This window comes from Athene noctua, chromosome 8, assembly GCF_965140245.1.
Source record: "Athene noctua chromosome 8, bAthNoc1.hap1.1, whole genome shotgun sequence".
Classification (NCBI taxonomy): Eukaryota; Metazoa; Chordata; class Aves; order Strigiformes; family Strigidae; genus Athene; species Athene noctua.
Window position 1 is genome coordinate 16,311,994 of NC_134044.1, and position 19,940 is coordinate 16,331,933.

Genomic DNA, 19,940 nt, shown 5'->3' on the forward strand with positions numbered 1-19,940 from the left:
TGAGCTTAGTTTGGAAGCACCCCAAGCCCCATTCGGCAGCGCCTTCCATCCCTGGTTGGGAAGGAAGTCCGAGAGGTCTTTTTGCCTGATGGCAACACTCAGGACTCCGGGTGGGTTGTTTTGTGAGCCAGGGAGAGCAGAGCAGCATGTATTTGGGTAGAAGAGCTTGCTGGGGCCTCAGGCCTGGGCCCAGCCAGTCATACAAGATAGGTCTCCATGGACACAAGTAGAACAACTCCAGACAGAAAGGCAGTGCAGATCAGTATCGACTTATGCTTTGTTGCTGATTAGCTTCAGCTACAAATCAGTATTTCTCTATCTCTGCCACTGCCAGCCCCTTCCCCAGTTGCAGCCAGGAGCAAATAAGTAGAATTGTGCTCAGATTTTTTCTGGACATGAGGTGTGTATCAGCTTTGTCTGACTTCAGGGATGAAAACCCTTGTTAAAAGGCCAGCTCACACCCTCTTACTTCTGCTTCTTCCTTGTGCAACTAATACTATACTCTGTGTTAGTAAATTTAGGAGGTCTGTAATCCTCTTTGTTTGTCTGTTAATCACAGGGCGGGGGGCCAGCTGTCAGTGGGAAACTAATGAGGACAGTATTAGTCGTTGCTTTCTGTGTGACAGGACTGTATTCAGACAATATCCATTCCTGTTGTACTGGGAAGTGTTTTCATGCAAGGGATAGCAAGCCCTGCAGGAGCTGAGCATCCACAGGGAAATTTTACAAGGTGTTTTCACAGCAACATCTGTAAAATATAGGTGAGATTTCTAATTAATGAATGTATTTGAAGGGTCTGTATTCTTCATGTACCTGCCTCTTCTAAGCCTAACTTTATCAGCACTTGCGAACAAAGCTTTTTGGCATTTTTCATTATTGTTACAGATATATTAGGGAATTTGCAGGATTAAAGATGATGCACTGTGTAAGAGTACTACTACAAAGTTAGTTTAATTTTTGAGAGAAACTTCAAATGCAACAGACCTGCTAGGAGAATATCTACCAGTATACTGTTGTTTTCCTTAAGGCTTATTACTGGAGTGAGGTGAGATATCCTGTTAAACAAAGCAGAGTGTAAACAGAGTATTTCTACTTCTCACATTTTCAGGAGGAAGCTAAGCGAACTAACTGAATTTACTGTATTATTGGGCTTGAATTTTCAGAGGTAGCTGCTTTTCCTCTGTCTTCCTTGGTAAAATGTCTGAAGAAAATGAAACTTGAAGTTATTGCTATGATTTCAGGGCCTGTCTCTTACTTCATGGGTGTTTGGATTGGTGACACTGCCTCTTAACACTTGGGGGGATTAGTGAATGGGATCCTGCTCCACTGAGCTTTTCAGAGTCACCAGGGTGAAGCAGCTCAGATGGGAGAATGAGCTTTGATTGTCATCAGCTTTCCATTAAAAGAGGACTTCAGGATCCTACTCCATGAGGTCTTTTGCATAAGTTTCTGATAGTTCTCTGGATCTGAATCTTGCTTATGTCCTTATTCCACTAGATTTTTATCTGAGAAAGGACTTTGGAATTAGGCTATTGGAGAGTATGACTTCCTGGAAAATACTTTGTGAATTTTGTGTTTAATCAGCAACAATTTTGCTTTCTTTTCTCTCCTTCACCTCACAATGTAACTAGCATCCTGATGAGCTGAGGTATCACCAGGCCTGCTCTAAATAAATGTTTGTGTGAGGCTCTGTTTCATGCCAGGTAAGCACAAAAAGGGTTTGTGACAGATGTGGGGCTGGTCTCCTGGAATTTCTCCTGAGTGAGCAGAGCAGGCAAAATGGGATGAGAGTCCTGTTCAGAGGACCATGAGTGCCTCATGCTTGAACTGTTACTCATTATAAGCCCTGTTCCCGGTAACAGAGAACTGCTCCAAAAATACAGCCCTCATCTCACTGCAAATGCCTACAGCTCATCAGCTAGCTGTGATCACTGCCAGCCCCTGCCTCAGCCTCCATCAGCTCCTCCTTCTCACCAGCCAGTTCACACCTTACACGGGAAGGAGGGCAGTTGCAATACCTGGATCTTTCAGGGCCACTTGGCCACATCAGTTCTTACTGTTGCTTTCTTAAGATCACAGTGCTTTTCACCTCTGGAGTCCTGTGCTAGAGTGACAGTGGCATTTTACTGTGTGCCTTCATGCAAGGTGGCCCAGGTTCGACTCTGCTGTAGCAGTAGTTGCTTTTCCCTTCTCTTTTACTCTGATTGTTCCAGTTCCTGTGCTTTCTGGCCACTGCTTGTGTTGCAGGGATAAGAGATCCTTGACAGCTGCTGGGGCCCTGAGCTTGGCACTTGATGGAGATAAAATCTGTGCAGTGCTTCCTGCTATGGACTTTAACAGATGACAGTGCTCAGCTGCACATAAATGACTATAAAATCTGAAAATTTAGGGACTGACAGTTCCTATTAGAAACTTCTGCTGGCTTTTGTGCACTGTCAAATATGACTTCTGCAAGATGAAGCTGGGGCAGGAGGGTAGGAGTAATAGGACATGGACAGGCAGGTTTCAAGGGCTTAGGTTTTCTTCTGTCTGTCTGCTGTGGAAAGCGAGGAGGAATACCCTCACAATTTCTGCTAAGTGTTCCCATTCACTTCAGGGGAGCTGCTCTGTTTTCTGCTAGAAGGAAGTCCAGCATCTAACTTCTTCCCCTGGCAATGTGGACAGAGGAATTCTTCATGAATGTCACAGCTAGCCAGCACTTTTCATAAAGCTGATGCTGTACCTGGGGCCTTAACAAATATATTCCATGTAGGTGAATAGATCTGGCTCCACATGGCTTTGGCAATGTTCTTGGTGGGGGTGGGAAATTGGTTAGTACTGCACAAAAGTTTCCTGACCTCACGACACAGTTGCATTGTTTAAGCCTTTTTGATTTCAGCACTTTCTGACCAAGGATCTGAATTCCCTGCCTCATCTTTCTAGTCCAATCCATGCTGATCTGCAAGAACAGAGAAAAATGATATTGTGGTTCTGGCATTGGGTGTCTCAGATGTATTCGGCCTATCTGTCCTGACTTCCCCCAGTGTTTAGATATAGGATCTGTCAAAGGGGCCAAGCCAGGGCTGTATGGATAGAGTACAACGAATTCTGGGAGCTGGAGAGAGGATATGATTCATGTCATCTTCTGTACCAGATGCCTTGGAAGGGCTTCTGGAGACACCTGCTTTCCTTCTGCACTCCAAGAATGGATCTCCCCTGTGTCCAGTGCTCTTTTGGGGCTTGACTGGCTTCCTGGAATCATCCTTCTTTTCCCCTTTTTCTGTCCCATGGTATAAAGCTAAATAGATTTAGTCATTGGTAGATGAAGAGAATGAAAGTGATTGAAGGGGATGACATTCTGATCATGTCATTGACCCCAGGAGCCAAGTTTGACAAATTTTAAGGGAAAATGAACATCAGATTGAATTAAAGCTGTGGTTATCCATCAACCCTCTAATGGCTGTTTGTTGCTATGTATACTCCACATGTAAGTTTTAACTTTGCCGGATGATTTAATGAAGAATTTTTAAATGAAGGACAAATCTCCTGCTGCTCTGATGGATGGGCAGTGCTGGTTCAGGCCCAGTTCATAAGGAATAGTGCTGTGATTTGCTCTGGCTGTGACTTATGTTTGTAGAAAACAACTGTGCTACAGGAACAGAAAACAAGCTGGTAGTTAAGCAGCTGGGGAGAAAATTTCCAGTGCGTTGGATAACTGTAAGCAGGAGACTTGGCAGAACAGCTCAAAGTGCATTTTATGATGGAGGTTCTTGTGTTATTTACAGGATGTGAGGTGTGGTGGCATTCCTCTGGCACCTGGACATAAAGTGGTGTAGCAACTCAGCCCTTTCAGGACAGGCAATCAGATACCAGACAGTAACTGAGAACAGAAGACCATTCCAGAGGAGCCCGAAGTGGTTTTGCAACCTTGGAGTCACTTTCTGCCTGATATGTACACGTGCCCTTCTGGCCGACTTGGAGTGAGAGGAGAATGTGTTCCCGGGTCTGGAAGGGAACGGCTTTGCTCATCGCTGGAGGGCTGCCACGTGTCTTCTACAAGAGGCACCTGGTGCTGACTAGTCAGATTGGGATGAGAACTTGAGGGAGGCTGAGGACTTTTTTCTCCTTCACAGCTTCCAAAACCTTCCCCTATCCTACTTCCACTGTTCTTTTCCAGTGTCATCAATGCCCTTTGTAGAGTGTTGGCTTCTTCAGGGGGAATATCCTGAAGGTGAAATTAAATTTTGGGGAGGAGTACTCCATTATATTGAGCAAACCAGCAACGGAGCGGGGGTAATTTATCAAGCAGGGCTGTTGAGGTATTTTCCAGAGGGCTGTGAAGACATGTACACAGAAGTCACCTTTCATGTGGCATGCAGTGTTGACCACCTCATTTCACATAGAGCCTAGCAATACTAGGACCCATGCAAGTGCTGAGAAGGACAATCAGTTATACAAAGTTTAAATAAGTTGTCCTTTTCAACGTGGAAGAAAGGTGACTGACTAAGCCATGTAAAATCTTGAGTGATCTGTGGAAGGTGCCATGATTAGGCAATTTCTTCATTTGCTAGCGAGTCAGTGAAAGGAAAACCTTTTTGACACACCATGTACTTTGTGAAACACGGTGCTACAAGGCACTGACTATACCAAAACTACAAATGATTTAGAAAGCAATGATAGACATTCCCAGCAGATAAGTCCATCAGTGCTGTTAAAGACAAAGCTGCAAATTCTGCCTCGGGTTTGTGAAGTCCCAAAGCCAGAGACTTCTTGAAGGTTGCAGAAGAAAAGTTATTATGCTGTACTTTCTTTGCTTGTATGCTCTTCCCCTGAAAGCAGTCAGAAGCAGTTGCCTGAGGCAGGATGCTAGGATAGATGGACCTGTTATGTACCTCACTGAAGTTGTTATGTTCTTGTAAAGAGAACAGTAACCATGAAGGGACTAGGAAAACAAGGGCAGAACAGCCTCTCCTGCAAGGAGCTGCATGTTTGCACTCAGGAAGCTCAACATGGTTTGAGCCCACTGTTATCACCTTGTAAGCAAATCCATGAGAGGAGTCCTGGTGAGTATCCCTCAATGTAACATCTTGCTGAATACTTAACTTCTCAGTAAGGGTGTGAGCAGAAATGGCCCATGTAGACCCTGTGTAACCCTTGCCAAATATGTACTCAGTCCCAGAGGGTGGAACTGATAAAGCAATCTGTCCCCTGGCAGATTTTATCTCTGGGATTGCAGTTCCAGGATAAATGGCATCTTGTGCCATTTCCAAAGGGAATTTTGGGTGTTACACATGCTTTAAAATATGGACACCACATGGACACAGTGTACAGTGTTAAGTGGGGTGTAGCAGCAAGCTGTTCTTATAAGTATCCTTTCTGTCCCCTTTTCTGTTCTGCTTGTCAGCTGCTTTCAGACCTCATCTCCCATATTCTTCAGACCCTAAAGCACCTCTTTGACTTGCCCTTCGTATTTTTTGTAGGCTTTCAGCTTTGAGACACTCTTATCTTAGTTTGGCTAATATGTCTCTGGAGTAAGTATTGGATAAGCAGACTGGCAGGCTGGAAACCCAACATCAGTTTGGAGGGTTACTCTTAAATTCTTCACTGACCAAAGCAGAGGTGCAGAGCCATGTAGGGGCTCTCTCTGAGAGTGCTGGTTTCAGGTCTGGAAGCTGTCTAGCCCTGCTATTGTGGTCTCCAAGACCCGAGTATTTTAGCCAAGCAGGTCACTTACAGTAACACCACGTCTGGTTTTGGTGCCAGGGTGGGTTTAGGTGTTTGTGACAGCACCGCCCCTTGCTGTACAGGCACACCCTTTGAATCTGAGCTTTTTTTCCTTTTTTGCTTTTTTCCCCTTGCACCATGAAATACCCCTCTCCATTGGCCTACAGGATTTCAGCTAGCTGGTGGCATCCACCAGGGCACATGAGAACTGGAGAAAAACTGGGGTGCTACTTTTAAGATTGTTTTTAAAGAAGATTTTGGGGAAAGAAGCTGATTTCTTTTACAAGGGGGTGCTGGCTCCCAGCAGTGTGTTCTGTCACCATGTCACAAGATTTCTAAAAGGAGCAGAATCAGTACGACAATGGTGTATCAGTCTGCAAAGAGTAACTTCTTCACTCCCCATATTTGACTAAACTGGTTTCAGTTCAGCCTCCCCATTCCCCTCCCACCCCCTGCCTGCTTCCGCCAACGGTCCTCTCAAAATGTGCCTTGTAACTAAAGACTCTCCTAAAGAGCTGACTCTTTCAGTTCTTCTGCGTAACAAAAACTTGTTCTGCTCATAAATAGATTTGCAATTACCAAGGGAAACAGAAGAATCAGTGCAACCCAGCTGCATCAGAGCCAGCCTCCCATCCTGTCTTAAAGAAGCCCCTGAAATTCAACACACGTCACTCGGGCATAGCTGGGAGACCTCTGCGGGGATCTTTCCTTTGAACAACATTCCTCTTCTGCAAGATCTGCTGTTTGCAGCAGAATTGTCAAGAAACTGCAGAGTGCCTGTCTAGTGTCTTTAAGAAAAATGCAAAAGCTTTTTGTTTTTTGACTAGCCTGGGCTTTCCTGTATTTCTTTTAGCAGTCAAGGGTAAGAATTGCCTGGCCAAAGTGGAGGATCCTGAGATTTATCATGACCTTAGAAACTGGTTCTCTGCTAATAACATCTGGTATGTGGTTAGTGCCGCCTGAGCAATTCCAAACACTTTCTGAGGATCCAGGAGGTCAAACTCCCTTAGCTTTTGGGGCTTACAGGAGGGTAATGCAAGGTTATGCATCAGACTGGGTAGACCTGGGAGGAAAAATCAAGAGCCCTGCCTATGCTGGGTCCTGTAGAAGGATTAAGCAGTAGAAAGAAGGAAGGTGGTGGTGTATATGGTTGATCCCTGTCCTTCCATATAGAAGAGATCACCTATATAAGGAAGATCCCTTCTATATGTCTTCTCTCTAGGCTCTCAGGGAACACGAGGGGGGCATACACCCAGCATAGTGTTCTTTGGCTGCCCTGGTGAGATGAATAGGCACTACCCCTGCCTTCCACAGCAGGTATGTCAGCTCCTTGCAAACCTAGATGGGCTCAGCTTGTCTTAGAGCCTGAGCCCAGGCTCTGCATCCCCACAAAGTGTGATTAGTTTCCCAGTGACACATTTCTGCATCTCGCAGAAAACATGCCTGGAACTGGGGCATGCAGTGCCACAGGGCAAGCTTCCCTGTGCTGCTTCTTGCTCGTTTGCCCAGTGAGGGCAATTCAGATCTGTTGAATCAAAAGGAATTCCCAGCATTTCTGGTCTCCTCAGAGACATGATTGCTTCCTGGAACCCCTCTGGAGAGCTTCCCTGCATGGGAGTTCACTTGCCCAGGGTCTTGGATGGGTCTATGGAGGAATTAAACATACAACCCTATCGATGTCAGTGGGGACTTTCTGATGTCTTTTGTGAGGGGTGTGTACCTATATTTCTTCCCAGGTGCTGCTGCAATAGCAGCAGCATGATGCTCACTTTCTTTCAATATGGTTACTAAAAACATTACTTAAGACAGGTCTGTGCAAGACTGCCTGCAAGTAACAGACTTTGGTTTGGAAAGAGCACACTTTAAATGCAAGGTCAGCCGATGATCAGTGCCAGAACACCACATCATTGCTATTGATTGAGGAAATGAGCATCCAAACCTCTGGTTTTGTGAAGATTGTTACCTGCAAAGTAAGAAGGAACAGGGGGAAGAAGATATCAATGAGAAAGCCAGCTCAGGTGTTGGATTTCTCTGGAGAAAATCTCAATTTTAATTCTGTAGGCTTTCTTCTGGTGTGTGAGGGAGAGGAAATGAGAGGACACTTCTAATTTTGTCCAGTTCTCCTTTCCCTCCCTTATGTCCATGTGCACATGTTGAAGTGTGCAAAGCATCCGAGTGTCCCAGTTCTTCTGATCCTTCACAGACAACACTGTCCCTAGGCTGAACCCACAGTGCTTTGGATCTTTGATCAGCGTTGGAGAGAGTACTCTGGCATCTTCTGAACTCCAGTGTGGGGCCAGGTACCAGGCATGTTCATTCTGTGCTGCAGCTATTTTTAACATCTGATGTTACACAGACTTCTCAAATCAGATTAGATGGCAAAGTCAAGAGGTAAGCAGAGAAGCTCGGTAACGAGGAGCAGCAGCTAACTTCACCTTTACTTGCTGAATTGCACTGCACAGCTGCCTGCAGGCTGCAGCCAGCCCCCTGCCATTAACCTGGGGTCTTTTCCTTCTGGAGAGAAGGGGCAAGCTCCTGGCTGTGTACTCCACAGATAAACTTCTGTACACCATTTGCATGTGTCTGGGGATCATCATGCCCCTAAAGGTCTTTGGCAGCCTGGCCATGGTATCTTTATGGTTTAGTAGCCTCTTGCTTGCCTCCTGTGCTGGTGATGTATGCAATACATTTGTGATCTTAAGAAGTTGAAGATGATCTGTGAGGGACCACATTAGGTTTCTGAGACAGCTTGCAAACGCTTCCTGTCACAGAAAGTCTGCAAGAACAGGATCTTACAGTAACCCATGGTCCCAGCAGCTTACAGGGAACCTTGCAGGCTGTGCAGGAGGAGTGGATGATGCAGGAGTCAAGGAAGAAAATCAAGGCTGTGCACTTGTGGACTGCCTCCTCGCCAGCAGGCTGATGTGGAATGTGAGCAAGGCTACTGCAGATGCTGGGCTCTAAGTTGGAGAACAGGAGCAGTGCAGAGCTAGTACCTGGATCTGACTTAGCTCCCAGCACTCCAATGACATACTAATGCTGTGTGCAAGGTTCTGCAGATCCTTCTTTGTGGAGCCTTCCTGAGCACCCCACTGCTCTTTTGACCTATCTATGCAGCAAAAGTGTCTCTTAATTCAGCAACTGCCATGAACATCACCCTGTTCAGTTTGATGAGACCAGGTTAGAGTAACAGAACAGCATCTGTCTTTGCTTACATTTCCTTTTGGTAGCAATGATTGTGTTTCTAAGGCATCAGGAAGGAAGGCTTCAAGAAGAAGCCCCAAATTAGGAAATACATATGTTAGAAATAAGTTTTTGTGTAATTTTTTCTGTGGTCAGTTTCTTCAAAGACAAGTCTGTGTGTTCCTCCTTATTTACACAAAGCTGGTCATGAAATAGCAGCAGATTACAGCACACACTGCAACAGTCATGAGATCAGTTCATCTGAACTTCTGTAATGGATGGAGAGCATCTCAGCATTGCTTTTTTTTTAATAGGAAGAACAGTCTCTGTGTCATGTGCATCAGAGTCCCAGTTCATTCAAGGATGTATCCCAAATGTAGGTGTTATGTAAAAGGAAAATCTCTTTTTTCTGTCTTTATTCTCCTTGTATCACAGTGCTTGGAGTAGAAATAAATCCTATTTTCCTCCCACTGAAGGAACAACAGTGGAATGAAGTTCTGTTTGTAGAACTCATTTGCTCACCTGTGTTAGTCTGAACTGACTGTTTAGTAAACTAACCAGCAAGCTTGGCCTACAGGTGCAGATTCTAATTCTCACATTCCCTGTTTTCTCATGCTTGTAAGCACACTTAGATGTTTTGATGCCAAGTTTTATAGTTTGGGAAGGTCTTAAACTACTTACACATCTAGGAAAACAGAACTCCTTTAAGATGCTTTAGATAGAAGTGGTAACTGAACACCAGTCTCTTAGCAAAGAGACTACCTTTTCAAAAGAACGTGTCACACAAGATATGACTGCAAATTACGTGTTTTGCCTGGTAGCAGCAAGAGACTTCTTAAATATCAATGAAGCTGCTTTGATGCCATGAGAGCTGGTCCTTCAGCTAAAATAATTTTTTTTGTGTTTGACCCTACAAGTTCTTGGTTGGTCTTTATAGATGACTCCACAGGGCTTCTACAAATTTCATAAGGTTATCTAACCTCTATTCCCTTCTCCTCCCAGGTGTCCTGGTACTGAGATGGAAAGGAGAGAACTCAAATGGCCCACTTGTGCTATTATCTTAAGTACTTGGGTCAAGTACCAATCTTGATATTTTTCTTCTTGGTGTTTGCACTTACATGCTTGCTGGGCTGGAGTGCCTGCTTCTCTTGTACATACATGGGGTTCTCTCAGCTTGCATTTGGGCTGTTGAAGCTTGGGATAAAAGCTTTGTTCCAGGATAGTGTATTCCATGCAGAGTTGGCTAATGGGATTCCTTGAAATCTCTTAACATTTCAAATAGATTTATGAATAAGGGGAACAGTTTGAACACATTGCAAACCCCTAAAGCCTTAGTGAATCCTGAATTTGGCCATCTCAACTATTTATAGAACACTCTATGCCTATTCTAAATATATTTTCCTCAGGGGGACCTCATCTCAACCCCTTGCTCCACAGCTTAAATTGGATCAGCAATGCTGCTATGATCTGTTAGCAAAAATTCCTCCTCTAGCTGTGTGGCAGGGCTGCAGGTGTTGGTCCAGGCCTTGAAGGGAAAATTCTGTGCCAGGCAGAGCTCAAGGGTTTGGATTTAAACTTTTAAGCCAACCAGGTAGAGAGATATTGATGATATATTTGATCATTTCCTATAGCCATTTCCTGATTATTTTTTAATATTCTTCCTCATTTGGTAGATCTAGAGTTTTGGAGGGGGAAAACCAGGTCACATTGGCAGCGTACAACACCTTTCCCTTTCAGGAGTCTTCAGCCGTGCAAATTAGGCTTAATGGTGAGCAAACAGAACCTTTTCTTTCTAGAGGCAGCGTAGAGTGTTCTGTGGGCAGAAAGCATTTCCTATTGCAGGGATGCTTGAAACTGGTGTTCTCTTTTTCTTTCTCTGCTATAGGGAAGAGAAGTGTCTCTTCTGTGAGAGTACCTGCACGACAGCGCCTGGGGAGCTGTGTCTCTGATTCTCCAGGATGGTTCTTACTGAAATGTTTCCTACCCACCAGGGGCAGAAGCTTCCTCTTTGCTAGCTGGCATTGTGTAACCCCTCTGGCAGCAGAGCAGGCTGTGCAGGCTTTGTCCAGAGCAAGCTTTAGTCTGTGTTGGTGAAGGAGGAGTTCTGTAAAATGGTATAGAACTAACATTGCAGGAGTGGCTTCTGCTCTCGTCTGGCTTTGGAGGTTGATCATACATGCTCACTGTTTTTTTTCCAGGCAGTTCAGCTTGGGGCATTTAGAAAACAGAGCTTAAGTCCCCCTTGCTGTTGACTGAATGGGTCAGACCATCAACTCTTGCTCCCACATAAGGACAGAGGATCTCTTGAGACAAAGGAGAGCAACTCATCCACAGTAGATTCCATAATGGAGAATCTCTACCTTTTAGAAAAAACCTAGGATATTCTTTTTCAGTCAAAGGCTCTGGCTGTACCATGGGATAGAAGTTTTGGTGCAAAGGGCACATTGCAGAACTTCACAGGACATTTTTCATCCTTCAATTTTAAAAATACTTAGAAAAATACATCCTTTATTGAATTCTATAGGTTTGAACAGTTTCTTATATGGAATAGTTACATTCTGTCTTCCTCTCTCAGGAACATTTGCAGATCTGTATGGCAGATGCTGCAGATCACAGTCCTGAGTGGAAGGGTTTGGGTCAGTTAGAGGCAGGATGGGCCATCAGGACCCTGCATGTTCTGAATGGCTGTGTTGCACCACAGTAGGGCTCAGTACTGACTTTTATGCTCGGAAGAAAGCAACTATTCCTTGTCCCTATGATGTGATTGACCCAGACTCTACTTCATGGGTCTTGGACTCAGAACTGGGGTGTAGAGCACCAAGGATGCTTGCACTGGTTCAAGGGGGGTCATACAGTTACCCTGAATATTGCCCCAAGACACATTCCCCTTCACACACAGGCCTCTTCCTACAGTCTCCTTGGAATCAATGTCAGTGTAACTTTAGATTTTGCTCCGCTATGGCTTACCTGTGTGCATGCAGGAAAGGACAGGTGAGTCTCTCCAAAAGCACTGCAGTGCCATTCAGCCTAGTGCAGCACCCAGCACCTTGGGGTGCTGCTGCTGCACTCTGCTCGGGAGACCTGTTCAGTTCAGGCAGTATCTGTGATCCCATGGGGATGCATTAACTCAGGAAAGGCTCTGCAGTACCTGGGGCTATGCCAGCATGGGTGCTCAGACACTACTGCTTGGGTTAGTGTTTCAGTAAAAAACCACTCCTGATGTGTCTGTCCGTGGTTCCTGGGCTGACAGTGTGATCGGCATCTTTCTGGCTCACCTCATCATGCCTCTGACTAGTTATTCCCACTGATGTCTCTCTAAGACTGGCTTCTTTGCAGTGGAGTGTCTCCATTTGACCAATCTTGATACAAGCAAACTATAGTGCCTTTTGAAAGCTGGAGTAAGTAATGCATGCCAACAAAATCTAGAGCTTGTAAGAAATAATGACATATCCCTCTTACAGTGCTTATAAGAGATATAGACTCCACTCAGAGTCACTGGCCTTAATTCCTTCATGGCCTAGGTGTGTGCTGTGAGCTGAGGCTGGGAAGGAACCGACAGCATTTAATCAAAAGACGAACACCAGGAGTGAAATAGCCCAGATATTAGAAGCAGACTACAGAGGTCCTAAGCCTAATTTGAACATTGAATGAGGTGTTAATATCTCAGCTACTGTGTGGAGTCTCTTTTCAGTCTGCTTTTGCCCCCTGTGAACAGGGTATAATGGTATATATAGAATACACAGTGAAAAACTGGCTTTGTGAAACTGGTACGGGCAGTGCAGGGCAAAGGGAAGTGTCTGGTTTTGGTGATGAAAATAGAAATCTGTTTTCATGTCTGTGCTCTGGGAAGCTGATCAGATATTTTATGGCATGATAACATCATTTCAGCTTGAAGAACAAATTTCAGAGCTGGCTTCTGTAATTGCCTGATAGTTTAACCTGTCTCCATTCCCCCATAGAGGAGGACATATTGCCTTTGTTCGTGTTGCCTTGTTCATCAGTAAATTTACAACAAATTGTAAAATCAGACCTGCTCAAACTAACATTTGTAGCTATTGATTCACTCACGCCCAAACCAACCCCCCTGATGCCAGTCCAAATTTTTTCTTATACCAGAGAGAAAATAAGAACAGTGAGTCAATTAATATTATCTTTTCTTTTTGAAGTGTTGGAGAAGCATTTGGATACCATGGAAATGAGCAGCAATATGGTGAAGAACTGGTTTAGAAGGTGTTTAAGAAGTTAAATTTAGTCCCGAATGCAGCTTTGCTGTGTTTTACTAGAGCCTTCTGTTTTTTTCCATTGCTCCCAGTATGATGTTTATGATGGACTTCACCCGTTCCCAAGAATACAGGGAAGGCCCTGAGTCAGGTGGGACTAAAGGTTGGCTGAGTGCTGGGCCTGATGTACGTCTGTGTCACACAAACAGTGGTAGATAGATCTGGTTGGTTTTTTTTTCCTGCTGGGTGTGGGATGGGTTTTAATCCTGGTTAAATCCTATATCCCAGATCTGTTTGTCTTCTCTTGAAAGGACTTTCCTTTCTCTATTTTGCAGGTATGGTTCAAAAACTTGACCAGAAGCTGCCTGTAGCCAACGAGTACCTGCTGCTTTCAGGTGGTGTGCGGGAAGGTGTGGTGGACATTGATCTCGATGAGCTGAATGTTTATGCGCGAGGCACAGACTATGACATGGACTTCACCCTGCTTGTGCCCGCACTGAAGCTACATGACCGCAACCAACCAGTCACGCTGGACATGCGCCACTCGGCTTTGTGCCACTCCTGGCTGAGCCTGCGTCTGTTTGATGAAGGAACCATCAGCAAATGGAAGGACTGCTGCACGATCGTGGACCATATCAATGGAGCTACCAATTATTTCTTCTCTCCGACAAAAGTTGCAGACTGGTTCTATGACTCCATTAGCATTGTCCTCTCCGAGATACAGAAAAAGCCTCAGCGAGGGATGCCAAAGGTGGAGAAGGTAGAAAAGAATGGGACTATTATATCCATTATTTTGGGAGTGGGCAGCAGCCGCATGCTGTATGACATTGTCCCTGTGGTGTCCTTCAAAGGTTGGCCAGCTGTGGCCCAGAGCTGGCTGATGGAGAACCACTTCTGGGATGGGAAGATCACAGAGGAGGAAGTCATAAGTGGGTTTTATTTAGTGCCTGCATGTTCCTACAAGGGGAAGAAGGACAATGAATGGAGGCTGTCATTTGCCAGAAGTGAAGTGCAGCTGAAAAAGTGCATCTCCAGCAGCCTCATGCAAGCCTATCAGGCCTGCAAAGCTATCATCATCAAACTGCTGTCCCGCCCCAAAGCCATTAGTCCTTATCACTTGCGGAGCATGATGCTGTGGGCTTGCGACAGGCTACCAGCCAACTACTTGGCCCAGGAAGATTACGCAGCCCATTTCCTCCTGGGTCTCATTGATGATCTCCAGCACTGCTTGGTTAACAAGATGTGCCCTAACTATTTTATACCCCAGTGCAATATGCTGGAGCACCTCTCTGAAGAAACCGTCATGCTGCATGCGCGGAAGCTGTCCTCAGTCCGCTCAGACCCTGCTGAACACCTTCGAACTGCCATCGAACATGTCAAAGCAGCCAACCGACTAACACTAGAGCTCCAGCGGCGGGGCAGCACCACCAGCATCCCCTCCCCACAGTCAGATGGAGGGGACACCAACCAGCCTGATGACCGATTAGCCAAAAAGTTGCAACAGCTAGTGACTGAGAACCCCGGGAAGTCCATCTCTGTCTTCATTAACCCAGATGATGTCACAAGGCCCCACTTCAGAATTGATGATAAATTTTTCTGAGCTTTCATCAGTGTTTCTTGGATTTTTTTTCCTTTGTTTCGTTTTTAAAAACTCTTGCAGTGTGCAGGTTTTTTTGTTTGGTTTTCCTTGATGACTTAGTCTCTTGTTTTTTACATATCCAGCGTAGATTGGATCTGTTGAGAACAATCTGAATAAATTATAATTCCTGGTTCTGCAGGACGGTGCAGATTTTGAAACAGTATATTACTATTTCATATGCTGCTTTGATTTTTTTTTTCACCCGCCCAGCCCCACTGTCTGTGAGTAGTTTCTAAAAGAGAACATGCACCGTAAACACACATGCCACAATGTAATATAGATTTCTTTTCAAGCTCCCATAATTTATGTACATTGTTCGGCCTGGGGAAGGTACAACTCACCTTCCGTTGGTTTGGAAATTCACTTCTTTTTCCATGAGCTTCCATCACCCTAAAGAAATGAGGAGAGACTCTGGGTTGGAAAGCACTACTGGTAATTTGACAAGGCCAAATCTACTGGGCTGAAGCCCAGTTCATCCGTTCTTCATACTTCTCACACTAGGGGAGAAAGTTGACTGTAAAGATGATGATGGAGCTTTTGGGGGAAAGAGTTGTTTCTGTTTTGATCTACTTTTTGAATGTAATTGTTCATAATTGGACCTTGTACAGTCCAGAGGGTTGTTTCTGCTGCTTTTCCATGCGGAAAAAGGATATGGAATGTTAGTTTTAGTGTGTGTAATTATTCAAAGCCTTATTTAAATTCTATTAAAGAACATACCATTATAAATGTTAATTGCACTAATGAAATCTCTGCCATTACCTCAGTCCCACTGTTTGTGTTTCTTTCATGAATTAGCATCTGTTATTAGGTCTTAGTATTGCAGATTGCTTGAGGCCCCTTGGGTCTCATGGTTTCAGGTGATTTCTTGATTGTCTTTTGTAAAAGGCTCTTCCTTGTTAGCCCTGCTATGTGTGAGAAGTCAGATTTTTACATTGGCATATTTCTTTGGATGCGTATTGTGTGTTGCAGTGCATATTGCATTAATATGTATTGCATGTTGTTGAAACAGGTTTACCATTAGATAAGGATGTAATGCTAAAGCAGTGGTATGTGCAAAGTGAATCAGCCAGACCTCAAGCAAAGGAGCTACCTTGCTTCTGTAATGCATGTATTAGGCCTGATCCTTTATGGCAGTTACTATTCCCTTGACTCCTGTGGACTTTCTGACTTACCCTGGGACACATGAGATCTTACTTTGGTCTCGTGTTTGCAAAAGTTGTGTTTGTATGTAAACTTGTGGTGCAACAGTAGCCTTGAAAAACACATACGCTTTCCTTTTGTGTGTAGGATAAGATGTATGGTAACAAGGGTTAGTCTGAGCCAAAAATAATTCCAAGAGTTCAAGGATAGCGTGGCTTTTTTGTGGCTGGCTGGCCAGTGACTGATATTTAGGCCTTAAATCAGCAGTTTGGGCTTACCGATTATCCCAGAGAAGCTGTTCTGATCCAAACTTGATGCATGTTTTAAAATGTGATTATTAGAGCAGGCTGAAGTATTTTTAAAATATTTGACCGACAAATGAGGCACATATCTAGTAAATTCTAACAGATAAAGATTGTGTATGAAAAATGTGTCCTTTTTTTTAGCCCAGCCTTTCTGGTAAAGAAACCAGGCTGGTGGAGCAACACACCAGCAGCTTTGGAAACTGCTTTCTTAGATATCAGGGAGGTTTTGATACCTGATCTAGTGCCCAAGTCATGTCTTAAAACAAAACTTTGGCTCCTCCATCTCTTGGGCATCTTTGAAAATTTCACCCTATTGCTGTAGCCAAGATGTTCACATTTACCTGAATTTACCGGTACATACTTACATGAGCCTGAAGAAGCTCTCAGAAATTGCTGGTTAGATGGAGTGAATGAGGATTTAACTTTAAAGCACAACTGGCTAGTGATCATGAGCCCCGGTGCAGCTGCAGTTATGGTCCAGGGAAGGACATGTATTGACTTCAGTGGAAGCAGAACTGGGTCCTACCTGTGTGGCTATTGCCAAAGATGAGTCTCCATTTAAACCTGTGTAACCTGCTGTGGAGGCAGGAGAACCAACTGGGAATTCTCTCCAGGAGTGCTTGGAAAATGCAGATTCACTGAAATGGTCTTTTCCCCAGTCTCCAGGACTTCTGTCTGTTGGAAAGAATCTGAGCTCCAAGATGAAGTTTCCCATCACCACATGAGAGAGATCTGCTCAGCAGAAAGCAGCAGTAGCCTGGCAGGCAGAGTACTTTGCAAGGAGTCCCAGTGTCCATGCCGGTGCTCCTGACTTATGCAGAAACACAGCCTTCCTCATGCCAGTTCAACATCCCAATGACCAGCAGTTTGGCTAGCCCATGTCAAGCTCTGGTGTGTGCTCCTTTTTTTGGTTTTAATTAAAAAACATTTTGAAAAGTATCCATCTCGTTCTTCCTGCATTATGAAGAAAATGTGTGTGTGTTGGGGTTTTTTGTGCAGGAGAGGAGGCTTGGCTTTTTACTGGACTGGAATGCAATTTCCCAGGTAGGTCTGAGAGAACATTATATCCTCTGCCTGGACCGTCTGTCTTCCAGGGAGGCAGAATCCTAATCTCTGGTAGGTTTGGAATCTCAGTCTAGTATTTGCTCCTTTCCACATACTATAGCTCAACTTAATGAAGCAAGTTGCCAGCCCAGAGAGGTGATGTGTGCTTTGTATGTTAGAGAACACTGACGGCTCTATTTTCTTCCTCTGCTATTCTCCCCTCTTGCCTTTGAGTATATGCTGGGACAGACTTACAAAATGCATATGTCTCTGTGGAACTTCAAAGTAGTGAGCAGGTTTAGACAGCAATGGCCCATTATTCTTCACTACCCCCTGCAAGTTTCAAAGGGATCTCAGTACTTTTCCTATAGGGGGGTTCTTGAAAGTCCTTCACACAAGCATTTTAGAGCACCCAACCCCATGGGGTTAAAGACTTGGCCAATCTGAGTAAAGGCATTTGCTTTAAACTAGCAATGTAGTCATCTTCCCTACTGACGTCAGAAGGAGACAAGTTAGTGCTGTGAGCTCATGTCTCAATGAGAGCTTCAGTGCTGCACTCACTCCTATGGGGGATAAAGTTTTTTAAATTTTGCCCTTTAACTACCTGCCCGCTGGCTTCTCCCTGTTGGTGGGTGATGTTGCAAAAGGACTGGGATGGTTAGTGAGGGGCTGGCTGCATGTGTTTGAGAATGTGGGAGGTCTCCTTTATGTGTCTGCATACTACTGCCTCCTACACTGTTCAAAGGGAGGGCAGTCCCAGCCAAGAGGGTCTGGCCTTGAGGCATCAGAAAGGTGGGGTGGAAGAAAAAGGTGCTCTTCAGAGGCTCCATTTCCATTTTCTCAGTGTGACCTTCCTTGGGCGTCCTGGCTGTGGTCCTACTCTTGGGATAAGCTTTTGCCTTTTTCCATAGGGCTTCTGGACAGTAGCTCAATGGGAGGACCAGCTAATTTGACTGGTTCCAGTTGATACTTCTGGGAAACTCTGAATAGTCTGTCACTTCTTCAGGGGGACACCTGAACTGCTGCAGAGGTGACAAAACCACCAGCCAGTGGTGGGTTATGCTCTGTGCTATGCTGGAGGGGCACTCAAATTAGAGCAGAAGGGAACAACAGCCCAAGAGCTTTGTGAAAGCCTGCAGTCTCTGCTCCTTCAAGCATGTGAAGCTTCAGTCACTTCTGGCTGGCTGTGATAAATCAGTTTCTCCATGTTTTCCAATACTTTAACCTGGAGAAATGTTGGTACTCTAACCAGGAAACCACAACTGAGCATGAGAGTCACACTTTGCAGCAGATTCAGCAGTAGTTTAACCATCCACAAAAATAGAAGCCAGTCCCCAAAAAGCCATTGAAAGAGCTGTGTTTTAACAGTCCGTCTTTTCTGTTGTCCTTCTCTCACTGTGAGAAATAGCTCTAATTTTGATCTAAATTTTTTGACTTTTCCTGATTGCCATGTTCCAGTGGAGAGCAATCTTGTTTTGGCAGATATGGTGGTTCTGGGCTTGACAGGGACATCCGAGCTCTGTACCCTTCCACTTCTTCATCTCTTCATGGAGGGTATAGTATGCTGTGAGACCAGCTTGTGTCTACCTTGACAGGTCGGTGACTGAAACAGACACCAAAAGACAGCAATCACTCAACCTGAGATGTACCCTCAGCTCAACTTCTGTTGGCCGGTGTTGTGGGCCATATGAAAGGATCCCCAAACTCTCTCTGTGGCCAGTATGCTCTAAAACAAGCACAGGGTGACTGGCTTCATGCAGGATGCTGTCTTGGTGCCAAGAATCCACCAATAGCTAGCAGTTTCCAATCAATTGTTTAAATTTCCTGGTAAATCTGGAGATACAGGGAAAAAATGACTACTTAAAAGCTTAGAAGGGCAGAGAATCCTGAAGGTCGCATTGCTCTGCTCTCCAGAGGCTGTGACTGGTGCTTAGACCTGGCTCCACTGAAAGAGGCTGCAGCCTCTGAAAACATTTCTATAGAGACACCTAAATGTTTATTGAGGTGTTTTGCCAATCTGCTTAATGTATAGTGATGAATGCACATGGCAGTTGGATTTAATCTGACTAAAAGTGTCCATAAGGTGGTGGCTGGGGCTGGAGGGTCACAGGACAGGGCCCAAATCCCATTAAAGTCCATTGGGACCTGAATAATATGCTTGAAACTATGTGTGTGTGCTTTGTTGGATCAAGCTGATTGTGATCAGACCAAAAGTAAGCAGATGTCTGTCATATTTTATTAACCCATGCATAATACAAGCAACCATGCATAATGCAAGTGAATGTGGCAGAGGCTTTGCTAATGATTCTTTCTCGATTTTTTTTTTTTTAAAGGTGTGCATTGTTGGTGCCTAGAATTGCATAAAAACATCCATCTGACCCTTTTTGCAGGTTCAGTGTTCGATACATTTTGCCACTTTGTTTTTTATTAAAGCCAGCGTGTTCAAAAGGTCACTGGGCAGCTGGGTGCAATAATGTTCAGATTCTCCTGGCATTGCTCAGTGATTAGAAATATTCCGCATGCAAATAGCTTGTTCAACTTCAGCAAGTACATCATCTCCCTCCTGCTAGCCTTGCTTGGGGTGAGCTAATGGACTTTTAACATCATACAGCTTAGAGAGTGACTGTCTCTAATAGCTTCTGATTAAACACTCCACAAAGGCAAATAACCATCATGGGGCAAAGGCTAAACAAGGGGAGGGGCACA

General features: G+C 44.7%; 1 protein-coding gene across 2 annotated transcripts in view; it reads left to right on the plus strand.

Annotated features, from left to right (window-relative positions):
• Positions 1-17,129, plus strand: part of MB21D2 (Mab-21 domain containing 2) — a 60,914-nt gene extending 43,785 nt beyond the window's left edge. For both annotated transcript variants that reach the window (XM_074911982.1, XM_074911983.1), the window contains exon 2: positions 13,442-17,129. In XM_074911982.1, the coding sequence (XP_074768083.1) occupies positions 13,442-14,706 (1,265 nt within the window). In that variant the 3' untranslated portion in view covers positions 14,707-17,129. The remainder of the gene's footprint in view (positions 1-13,441) is intronic.
• Positions 17,130-19,940: the final 2,811 nt, after the last annotated feature.